The 12295-nt window shown below is 40.8% G+C and overlaps 1 protein-coding gene and 1 long non-coding RNA gene across 3 annotated transcripts in view; one reads left to right on the top strand and one right to left on the bottom strand.

Moving 5' to 3' along the window:
- GARIN2 (golgi associated RAB2 interactor family member 2) overlaps positions 1-2172 on the top strand; it is a 20841-nt gene extending 18669 nt beyond the window's left edge. Inside the window, exon 6 of the mRNA XM_070403709.1 lies at positions 2108-2172. Within this exon, the coding sequence (XP_070259810.1) occupies positions 2108-2172 (65 nt within the window). The remainder of the gene's footprint in view (positions 1-2107) is intronic.
- The window catches only part of LOC139002386 (uncharacterized), an 18751-nt gene extending 6456 nt beyond the window's left edge, over positions 1-12295 (bottom strand). The window contains exons 1-2 of one of the 2 annotated variants that reach the window (XR_011470156.1): positions 11917-12295; positions 7151-7306 (exon numbers count right to left, since the gene is read on the bottom strand). This is a non-coding gene — a long non-coding RNA (uncharacterized lncRNA). Of the gene's footprint in view, positions 1-7150; positions 7395-11916 lie in introns of those variants that run through there. The other variant, XR_011470157.1, reaches the window with a different exon arrangement.

Below are 12295 nucleotides of genomic sequence, written 5' to 3'. Positions count from 1 at the left end.
AGTCATCGCCCCCTTTTCTTCCTGCTTTCAGCTTGGGCCTCTGCTTTGCTGTCAGGTGATTCCATTTAGTGTTTTGTTTGGCAGTTTTTTCTTCACAAATTCTCATGTCTCAGGATTTTAAAATTGTAACCCAAGCTTTGGACGTGGAGGTCGTCCTATAGGCACCAGTGGAGAGCTCTTCCCTGGCTTGCTGCTGACCCACTTCTGAGTTACCGTGGGGGTGGAGCAGACCTCAGCTCCAGTCATGCGCATAAAAGAATGTCATGGAAGGAACATAGAGGCACATTTCGCTGGACTTAAGTGGAGGGGAGGGGGGAGGAATACTTCTGCTTTAAAAACCAACACTTAAAAGATATTTGTAGTCACATTTGCAAAAATCCTCCTCAAAAAGGCAAATAATTAGAGGATAGGTGTTTATACAAGAGGAATTTGTCTCCGGGCCTTCCCACCGAGCATTAGTGTCCAAGTACCAGATCAACTTCACCTCATGTGGCTTCACCTATGTTACAATCCACTGTATTGAACCTGAGACTTTCGTAGGGAAATGTTATCGTAGTTTATAATAAAAATGCAAAATCTCCTTTGCAGTATATAGAACTTTCATCTATCAATTTCTACCCCAGATTGTATTTCAAAAAGAAATCAAAGTGAATTTGTAGAAATTCCAGAAATGTCCAATCAGCAAATATTTCCTCTCATTCTCTAGGGAAGGGTCAATCTAGCAGCAGCCTTATCACTAACGCATAGTACATTAGCACATAATTAGTACATTCTCCATGTACTCTGGAATGCTCCTTATTTAAGCCAATGACATTTTAAATTAATGTAGGAAATCAATATTTTTATCTTCACCCTACATGTGACTGATTCCTTCACCTGTCTTTTGGCACAAACTCAATTTTGTTCAACTGAACAAGCATCCAGTGCCTATCTATTATATATGAAGTACTGGCAGGCTCTGGGAGAGATCAAAACGAAATAAATAACAATACGTACACGTATTGATGCACAAATAACATAAATTTGTGATAGTATAGCTTTCAGAGAAAAGTGGAAGACCTACTTTTAGCTCAAGAAGGAGAGAGAGAAAATCATGAAAGACTTTATGAAGGAGGCAGTCTTTGAGTTAGAAAGGGGGAAGCAAGAATTTCCTGGATATAGGGAACGGTGTGAACAAAATCAAAGGGGTGGGATAGTGCTGGGCATGGTCAATACAGGAACAAAGAGAGGTGCAGCCAGAATGCAAGCCAGGAGCCAGCCTGTGGAGGTCCTGCACCATGGTAGGGAGTGTGGACATCACTGTTTGGTCGGAAAGGAGGAGCCATGCAAAGGCAGAAAGGACAAAATTAGTGTTATGTTTTAGGACAATCGCAATTTCTAAGAGAAGCTAGAGCAGATTAGAGATAGGAAATCCTAATAGTCCAGGTGAAGGGTGCCAAGGTTTGAACCAGGTAAGAAGCAGTGAGATAAAAAGGACATGAATATGTAGTCAGCAAGACTTATGGACTGACTACCCGTGGGGGCAAGAGAAAAAAAACAACAACAACAAAAACTGAAGACAACAGCTTGAGAGGCAACACGACTAGAAAGGAGTGAGTCCATGATTCAAGCTGGGAAAGGAATTGGAAGAGTTTGGGAAAGTGAAGAAGTCAACAATCAAACCCTGAACTTAGAATCAAAAGCCCTAGCTTTGACCTCTAACTGCACTTCCTCTGTTTCATATTCAACCCCTCTGGGCCTCAGCTTTCTCAACTGTCAAATGTGTGTGCATATGGGTGGGGGAAGGAGGGGCATGGTTAGCTGTCTCGGGGCCCTTTCCACTGTTAGGACTTTATAAGCTGATATGATTGTGGTCCTGGTGGCCCATCTTTGTAAATATAGAGGCAGCTTAGAACAGGGCTCTGGGAATGAGGAGCAAAGCAAAGGACAGCCCCCGGGCAGCAAAATTACACTCTGAGCATGTTAAGTCCCAAGGACAGTATAGGATGCAAGTCCAGCATGCAGGTTTCTCAAAAGTATTAATTTTTTTCCCTGTTTGTTTTCTTTCATGTACTTTCTCATTCTTTCCATTTTTCTTTCCTCAATCTTCCCATTTTTCATTACTTAGGATTGTATAGTTTTTCAATTTTCCCTCTGATTAGCATTTCCTTCCCCTTTTTCACACTGCTCTGAATCACTTCGTTTTCCCCTTCCATCCCCTCTTACGAACACTGAGCACTCCTTCCCCCAAGAAAAGCAAAGATTCGTGGAATCATAATCCCTCGTTGAATTTAGACTGAGTGTAGACTAAAATTGAGTCTGTAAATCTGATTTCTACCCTATTTCTACTCTTCGTAGAAGCCCGAATAATGAGTGCTCCCACTGCAGTAAAACGAACCCCTGGTTCTACTAACCTCTCAGATTCTCACGCACCCCACTGCTGGGCAATGGCCAGCTGCAGGCACGGTTTCTAATTCATCTCTCTCAAATCTCTCAGTAGTTTGAAGGAATCACACTTTTTCTCCTTTCTCAGTAAGATTTTGAGTAAAGAGGCACTTCAAATGCATTTTTACAAAAAGGCTACGAGGCAGGGCCTAGGGCCGAGGCTAACCTTGTCTCTCTGGATCTGGGTCCATCTCTCTTCCTTCTTGACTTTCAATGTCTTACCTTCCTAGCCTTTCTTCTCTTTAACTTTGCCGAAAAAAAGTTGGTTTATCTGTGAACCTATGGTATTTTCCAAATGTGTAAAGGAATGAGACAAAGAATAGAGATTCGAGGAAAGAAGAGAGGGGAAAATTCTTATGAAATACTGGGAGTGTCCTCCCCATCCCCACTAGCCTTTCTTTTCCAATTACGAATCAAATTCCTCAGAATCCTAAATGGCCAGGGTCATTTTGTGTTGATAAAACTGAGGCTAAAAAGAGAGAGGGTGGGAGGACCCTAAAGGAAACCTGTTTGTGAAACTTAACGACGGGCTCCATTGGAAAGAATAAAGACATTTTTGATGAGACGGCTGGCACATCATTTGAATTTAAGACCCAGAATACGTTCCCTCTCTTTCTGTGCTTTTTTTCTCTCCTGCTTGTGACTTTTTTCTTTCTTCTTCACTTCCCCTCTCTCTTCCCCTGTCCCCACTAATTTCCTTTTTGCCCTTTGTCTCTCTCCCCTCATGTCAAAGCCTCTTCTAATTCCCTCGAACTTGTGCCTCATCTGTCTCCCCTTTTCTCAGGGGAACGGATGTGAGGAGAGGAAAGTAAAACATGAAAAGCAAAGACCAATGGATGAACGACATGTAAGACAACCTACAGGTAATTTTTTACAATTATAAATTCCTATAGATATAAAGGACAGACACGACACTTTCACAAAAAGTTGTCAGAAAATCGAATCTTTTCACACTGAACCTTATTGCTTCTATTGTAGTGACAATAGAGGGGCCTGGAATGTTGAGGGTTGGTTGTGGTTTCTGCTCTAAGTCCACAGGAAAAGAGGGAGCCTCGGATAAGGCACTGGACGGGAATTACTTGAAGCTGCTTTTACGTGATTTCTTTCATTCTCATTCTTCCTCTTCCTCTTTGCTTCCCTCATCACACTCTTTCCCAACCTGCTTTCTTAGGTTAGCCAACACAGCCAAACCCTCCCTCTCTCATACCACAGTTATACCAATATTTATAGAGCACCTACTAGGCCAGTGCTGGTGAACCTTTCGAGCTCGGCGCGTCAGCATTTTGAAAAACCCTAACTTAACTCTGGTGCCGTGTCACATATAGAAATTTTTTGATATTTGCAACCATAGTAAAACAAAGACTTATATTTTTGATATTTATTTTATATATTTAAATGCCATTTAACAAAGAAAAACCAGCCAACAAAATGAGTTCACGTGTCACCTCTGACACGTGTGTCATAGGTTCGCCATCACTGTCCTAGGCTGTTACATACAGTTGTGTAAATTGTACACCGCACGGTTTAGTCACATTGTAGCCTATGTGCAGCGCATAACCTGCAGGTGGCCCAGGCTTACTATTCTAACGTTCTTTGGGACACTAGCTTGACAGTGAGTGAGTTACGTAAGAATGAAACTTCTTTCAGCAGCCTCCCACAACATAGCTACTGTGTGTGTGTGTGTGTGTACCCATGCATACATGTGTACACTTAGGGGCTGAGTTTGTAGAATTGAAGAGAAGGTTGGAGAACCAGGAGTGGCCTTGGCAGGAACCTCATGCGCATGTCATCAGGGCTCTGATGGTAATGGAGGTGCCCACCCTTCTCTTACCCGTTCTGTCATGCTGCCACCAAAGCCAGCTAGGTTAGCGCTGAGTACTCAGTTTATTCACAGAGCCCCATCCAGATGCACACCATGGACCAGAGGTTATGCACCAGAGGAAAACATTGTGGCCAAAAAATAACAAATGCCCACACACAATAACCCCCTAGCCTTCACATACACTGCTTAGTCTGTGCCTATGCTTTTGTGGTTTTTCTGCCCAATGCACGGAATTTGTGCAAGAGTAGGCTTTCCTTCCCCTGGCTGCCGGCACTGGCTTCCCTCTGGCACCCCGGACCCTGACTTCCCTCGCAGCTCTGGCTTCATCCAGAAGGTCGACCAAAAGGTCGTCTGGAAGGGTGTCTGGTCTAATTAGCATATTACCCTTTTATTATTATAGATGGTAGTGGTGGACAGTGAAAGGGTGGCACTCGGGATGACATGTGCTGGTTCCTACATCCACTTAGAGAGAATCCCAAGTCCTGCTAGCTCTCAAAACAGGGTGGGACAAAAGTAGGCTTACAGTTGTTCGTATGGAAAATAATACAATAATTAATAAAAATAATATAAGAATAAACTTTGTTTCATGTACTCACAACTGTAAACCTACTTTTGCTCCACCCTATATAGTGTACAATTTAGAGAGAGAAAATCCTTTAAAGATAACCCAATATCTGCGATTTCATCCTTTGATTGATATATTTTATAGCAATGAAATTTCAAATATTGGGGTCTTATTAACATAAATACAAAGAAGGGCAAAAAAAGATATACATACCACATTTAAATCTTGACTTCTGATTTTTAAAAAGTGGCTCTCAAATATTTAAACTGTGAATTGCTTATGTATGGGCAAAGATAGACAATTTTTTAAATGGTGAAAAAAGACTTCATATTACAACTGAAGTAATGTGAAAGTTATTTGGCCCCTTATTTCAATAAGCTTGTAATACCTATGACTTATTTTAGGACTCAGTTTAGATACAAAGTAATTCCATGATATATCTATAATTCTTACAGAATAAAAGCCCATACTCTTTTAATCTTGATATCTTGATTTATTAGATTCTTACCTGGGTAAAAATACCTTCAAACAAAAATTTTAAGAAATTTAGAGGTTCCTTTAACATTGCTTCAACCTATAAAAAACAAAAACTTATCTGTCCAAAGGATGTTTATTCTTATATTAAGAAAAAAAGCTGGATTATAAGCGTAATTTTACTTATTATAATCACTTATTTTATGCATATTTAGTTTTTATGTTTTTTGTTTAACAGAAATAACTTTGTCTATTTTAGACTTTTGAATTAATTGAATTGACTCCTCCATCTTTTTTATTTCCCAGATACATACAAACTACTAAACTAAAAAACAAGCACAGCTCAAGAAATAACAGCCAACACAGGGAAAAAACAAAGCGGTATCTTCCATGTGGCAGAAATAAAGGCTATCACTAACCATTAAGCACTTAAATCTATGTCAATCTCATTTCTTAAACCTTAATTACTGTGGATTATCAATTTTAAAGGAAGATAGAGGCATATACATAACTGTAAGATTTTTTATTCATAAACTCAATTTTCATCTATAGGGCTTCTTTGGGGTTATTGGAAAAGTTTGTTATTCTCTTTGGTTTTACCTTTCTCATTTGGACATTAACCCAACACTACGTTGTTGCTAACATTGGGCCTGTGGCATCCTTGAAGGAGGAGCCATGTTCTTTCCATCTTTGTGTTCTAGCTGCGCACCTGGCCTGAGAGACAGTATTTATGGAATCCAACGCCGTTTCAGAGTTTTTTATTTTTTTTAATTTCCATACTTTTAAAAATAAAGAAACTACAGGCAGTCTCCATCCAAAAAAATAGTTTGAATTTTTAATAGCCACCACTTACTCATTTTCAAAAAGCTGCCAGTAATCTATAATATGCTTTGCAAGCATTCTCCATCTTCACAGTAATCTGAGGATATTGCTACTTTCCTGTTTCACAGACAGATGGCCAAAGTGAAGCTTAGCAAGGTTAAGTTTCTTGTTCAAAGTCATACAGCTAAAATATATACATTCAGGAGCACGGTGGCTGCAGTATTGAGAAGATATCAGTGGAAAAGAGCCTATTAGCGTGGTAGCATTGGGGTAGGTGAGAAGTGGTTAGATTCTGGATACGAGGTAGAAATGAGAGGATTTCCCACTGGATTGCATCAATAGTAGAAAGAAAGCCTCACCAACTGGAATAGTGAGGTTACCATATATTGAAATGAAGAAACCTAGATAAACATAAAAAGTTATGGCATGTTCAATGTGTAATAATCATTAGAAAATCAGATTGAGGTGTTGAGCCTAATAGTTGAATATATGATTCTGGAGTTATGACAGAGGTTTAGGCTAGAGACAAATTTAGAGTTGACAGTGTATAAACAGAATTTAAAGCACCCGAGACCAGATGCAATCACATAGGTAGTGAGTGATAAAGAACATGATAAGAACAAGTACAAAGAATTCATGTACATAGTGCCTGGCATGTTTTAAGCGCTTTACATAAATAGATTCATTTGGTCTTCACAACCACTAAAAGAGGTAGCTACTTATATTATCATCAATTTATAGGTAAGGAAATTGAATCTTGGAGAAATTAAGTTAATTTCCTCTGATCAAACAGCTAGCAAGTGATAGAACTAGGACTCAAACCCAGGCAGAGAGAGGTAAAATACTAAGTGTAGCCTGAGAGACTCCAACGTTTAGCAATCAGGGAGATAAGGAAGAACCAGCAAAGAAGACTGAGAAGGAGGCTCCAGTGTGTAGGCAGAGAAGCTAGAGTGGTCAGGAGCCCAGAGGACAAAATGGAGAAAATGCTCAGTGGCATCAAATGCTGGTTGGCAGGTCAAGGAAGACAAGGAATGAACACTCACCTTTGCAGTTAACAAAGTGGCTCTAACAGGTGACCTTGATAAAGGCTGTTTTGAAGCTGTGATGGAGTTAAATCTCAATCAGAGTGAGTCCAAGACTGGATAGAAGAAGCATTGGAGTTCAACTCTCTGGAGCTCAGCACAGATACGTCCCCAGACCTGGTGAGAGGTATTCACGTGTGGATATGAATTAAAAGTGGTAGCTGAGATTTATTACATAAACAGAAATAGAGATTTGATTGGGTAGTTAGTGAGGAAAAGATATGGGTAATTTTATTGCTCTATTTAGGAGAAAAAACCTGATATCCTTTCTCTTGGATTCAGTCTTCGTCTTTCTCTTATTAGAAAAAATTTCCAAGCTCCAAATATACCTGCCCCCTCTCTCCAAAATAAAACGTCTCCTGGACCATATTTCATTTGCCTACACATCCCCCGTCTAGCACAGGACCACCCAAGGGCACACAAACAAGTGGGACAAATGACTAACACTCTAAATATTGAATATGCTACTCTGAAGTTATTGTTGACTACTTGCTGTTCCCATAATAAGCCCATGCTTTTCTCTGTGTTCTTCACTCATTCAAATTGATAAAAAGTGTTATCTTTTTAAAAGGCGTGTATAAGATCTTGATTTTCCTATTACTCTGGGTCTTTCAATAGTGGTGTCTTTTGTTTCTCTGTCCTTCTCCCTCCTCATTAGATAGCAAAGCTTCTCCTAATATAAGACTTTACCATTTTTTGAGTCTTATTTTCATTTATTATATTGTATTTTACGTTTATGGACTTGTCTTACCTTGTCCCTTTCCCCACCTTACTTAATTCCTCCAGGACAGGGACTGTCCCATGTTTCAGTTCTCTACAGCATAGTACTTAGACATAAGAAATATTCGATATATATATATTTTATATTAATGAGTGAATATTGAAGTCAACTGAGTTGAATGATACACACCTGTATTGAATGACACTGATGCTAAATAAACCAAAGACAGTAGGACTTCCCATTCCACATGGCAACAACTGTGTAATGTCCTTAGCTTAGGGACATAATCATTTTAGCTAGATTTATGAAAGGTCAAGAAGTACTCTAAAACATCAAAACAATAATAACTAAACCCACTTAAATTAGAAAAATTCATGGTTTATTGGTTTGCTTTTTGTTTTTATGGTATTTAAAATTTTTAGATACTTGTGTAATAATTAATGACTTGTTTCATAACTTCTCTTATATCTCAATAATGAGCATTCTTTTAATTTATATCATTTCTGATCATCTGTTTCATACAGTCAGAAGTGATTAGGCTACTAATTCAGTTATGAAAACTTTGACTTTCACTAGTACATAGAGATTTTTTTTTTTTTAATTAAATCTTTATTGTTCAGATTATTACATTTGTTCCTCTTTTTTCCCCCCATAACTCCCCTCCTTCCAGCTCCCACCCCACCCTCCCCCTTCATTCCCCACCCACTGTGTTCATCCATAGGTGCATGATTTTTGTCCAGTCACTTCCCGCATCTCCCACACCCCTTTTTCCCCCAAGAATAGTCAGTCTATTCCCTTTCTATGTCCCTGATTCTATTATAATCACCAGTTCATTCTGTACATCAGGTTATTTATTCACTTGATTCTTAGATTCATTTGTTGATAGATGCATGTTTGTTGTTCATAATTTGTATCTTTACCTTTTTCTTCTTCTTCCTCTTCTTAAAGGATACCTTTCAGCATTTCATATAATACTGGTTTGGCGGTGATGAACTCCTTTAGCTTTTCCTTATCTGTGAAGCTCTTTATCTGACTTTCAATTCTGAATGATAGCTTTGCTGGATAAAGTAATCTTGGTTGTAGGTTCTTGGTATTCAGCACTTTGAATATTTCTTGCCATTCCCTTCTGGCCTGCAAAGTTTCTGTTGAGAAATCAGCTGACAGTCGTATGGGTATTCCCTTGTAGGTAATTAAGCCTCTTTCTCTTGCTGCTTTTAAGATTTTCTCTTTGTCTTTTGCTCTTGGCATTTTAATGATGATGTGTCTTGGTGTGGTCCTCTTTGGATTCCTTTTGTTTGGGGTTCTCTGCGCTTCTTGGACCTGTAAGTCCATTTCTTTCTCCAGGTGGGGGAAGTTTTCTGCCATTATTTCTTGAAATAGGTTTTCAATATCTTGCTGTCTCTCATCTTCTGGCACTCCAATGACTCTGATATTAGACCGCTTAAAGCTGTCCCAGAGGCTCCTTACACTATCTTCACACTTTCGGATTCTTTTTTCATTTTGCTTTTCCAATTGGGTGTTTTTTGTCGAATCTTTGGTTTGATTATTGTACTCCTCTGGTCTGCTATTGGGTATAATATTCTTTATTTCAGTCCGTGTATGCTTACTTTCTAATTTCTTTATCGTAGCATCGAGGGTCTCATTAGTTTTCGTGAGGCTCTGCACAAATTTATGGCAAGCCCTCAAAATTGCGATTCTTAGCTCCATATCCTCCATTTCTGTCATGTTTTTTTGTCTCCGCATCTTTTATGCTTTCTTGGTGCACCCCCTTGTGGTCTCTGTGCGCAGTCTTGTTCTAGCCAAGCCTTAATTGTTGTAGTTAACACTAGAGGGATTTGACCCCCAGGCCGGCTGGCTATAGGAATCAGCTGTACGGAAAACGTCTGCCTTCTGGGGAGGCGCTAATCCAGCCTTTGCCTGAGGCGATCCGGCAAATGGCTGTGCGCAGGCTTTGGGCGGGGCGGGATCAACAGGGCGGGCGGAGGGAGCAGTTATGGCTGCTCTCAGTCCCGTTCCCAGAGGCTCTGCTTCTCAGAACCCCGGCAACCGCTGCAAACCTCGGAGAGAAAGTTGCCCTCAGGTTCCAACTGATGCCGGATAATCCCGCTTCTCCCGTTTGAGTCTGGGTCCCTAGAGACTCGCCCGGATCTGGAGCCCAGAGTCTGAGACTCACTCCCGACAGAAAACGACAACCGAGCCCTCAGCCACCAGCCCACTTTGCGCGCGCACCTCGGTACCTTTGTATTTTCCACACTGCGCCGCCTCTGAGCCTCGATTTGCTGTTCTCTTTCCTTCTAGTTGTAGAGTCTCTCTTCAGCCAGCCTTCCTGTGGTTCTGGGTGATGTCCGTTCAGTCTTTTAGTTGTATTTTTGAAATGGTTGTTTGCGGCAGCGGTCTCCGGTGTTTACCTACGCCGCCATCTTGGTCTCCTCCCTTGTTTCTGTTACATAGAGATATTAAAACCAAAGGGATATAATAGCCTTAGTTAAGGATTTCACATATAACAGGGAATGGAAGAATCTTGAAAATTGAGATTTCAGACTTGTTGCAAATGGCTGAAATGCAATATTCATATATTTCCCCTAAGCCCTTAGCATAATAAAAATGGAACAACATTTTACTACATAAACATGTAATAGAGGCTGTTGGCAAATGATGGGTTAAGCAGACGCCAAGATGAGGAAGGAGGAAAGGTATTTCCTATGGTTACTCTCCATCATACACTTGTTTTTACAGTTTGGCTTTCACTACTCACCCAAAACACTCAGTTACAAATTTGCCCAGGTGACTCTGTGGGTGAATCTGCCTTGTGACAAAGACAAACAACTCTTCTGGTGGGGTTTTAAAGCACAGATTATCCATTTCATTCTATTTTGGGATGAAATTATATTTTCTTAACTCCCTATGCTATCCATGTTAGATTCCATATGCAGAGGCTACCAGAATCTCAAAGCTAGAAAAAATATGCAGTTAACCTGTTATATTATGAATGAGAACATTTAGGGAAGTAAACTTAGGAATAGTTTAGGAAATTTTCATGCTCTGAAATCACAGAACTAGTTAGCATCAAAGTTAAAACTCAAATCCAATTATCTTCAATTTCTTTCACTTTTCCCTCTCTTCCTCCTCCTCATCCTCTTCCGCCCCCCTCCTCCTCCCCCTTCTTCCCCCCTCCTCCTCCCCCCCTCCTCTTTTTTTTTTTTCTTTTTTTTTTCACAAGGCCAAGTAATTTGGGATTCTGGGCATGGCTTTATTCACCAGAAAATAAACTTTTTATTTGCCATAAGGTCTACCCTCTTTTGAAAGGAAATACTTTGGGAAGTAAAAATAACTAACGTTTGTATAGCACTTGACAAAGGAATTTCCACATATTTGGAGAACATTAGCTGCTATCTCGCACAGATAGTGATCATCTTTTTACTAGGGTGCGGCCCTGTGACGGAGGAGGCCAAGCAGCCAGGAAGCAAGCCTAGGGAGCCGGAGCGTTCGGGTGGGTAGGGTGTTATGCACAGTTGCTTGGAGCCAGGCAATTGGAATGCACCGGCGACGAGAGACTCCTTTTGAAAGAATTCTTTAAACAGCTGGATCCGTGGTTCTCAGCTGGAGATGATTTTTGGCGCCCAGGGGATCTTGGGCAATGTCTAGTGACAGATTCGATGGTCATAATGGGGTAGTGGTCTACTGGCATCGGGCAGAGAGCAGGGATGCACAGGCCGCCCCCGCCCACCAAAACCCCAAAATAACCCCGAAAAACAAAACACACACACAGAATGATGTTGGCCCTAATGTCAATAGCCCTCAGGTGAGAAATCCTGAGCTAGAGAAGTAAAATTCATTGAGGAGATAGAGGAGGCTTCTTGAATTGTTATTTCATGCATTTCAGAACTTAGAAAATAGATCTCTCACACACACACACACACACACACACACACACACACACACACGACACTCCACCACCGCCCACCCCGCCCCCTTCGCCCAACAGTTTCTAGGAAATTCCGGAGACCTTATCTGGATTTCCTTGCACTGGATGTGGGTTGTTGTCCCAGGTAACTCTAAACCCATTGACTCGGGTTTTGTGGAACAGCTGTGGCCTTTGGCATTCTTCCTTTCTGGTTTGCAGAACTCGATCCCAGCTGATAGTTTTTTGGATTCGGCGGCGGCGGAGAGTTCTTCAGTGGGACACTACCTGTAAGTGTGTCCTGGTTTTTGTTTTGTTGTTGGTGCTGTTTTAAACAAATGCTATATTGTGTGACGTGTTCCATAGGACAGGACGAGTGGCCTCATGGGGAATCAAATTTTCTTCAGAGGCAGACAGTCATCCACCTGCTCCCGACGGCGCCTTAGGGAAACCTCGCGTCCGCACACAGCGTAGCCCACGGGCT

The sequence above is a fragment of the Myotis yumanensis genome, unplaced genomic scaffold (assembly GCF_028538775.1).
Source record: "Myotis yumanensis isolate MYYU_CA2020_CCGP unplaced genomic scaffold, mMyoYum1.0.hap1 SCAF_1, whole genome shotgun sequence".
Taxonomy (NCBI): domain Eukaryota; kingdom Metazoa; phylum Chordata; class Mammalia; order Chiroptera; family Vespertilionidae; genus Myotis; species Myotis yumanensis.
Note: the sequence above shows the minus strand (reverse complement) of the source record. Positions and strands in the feature narration are given on the sequence as shown.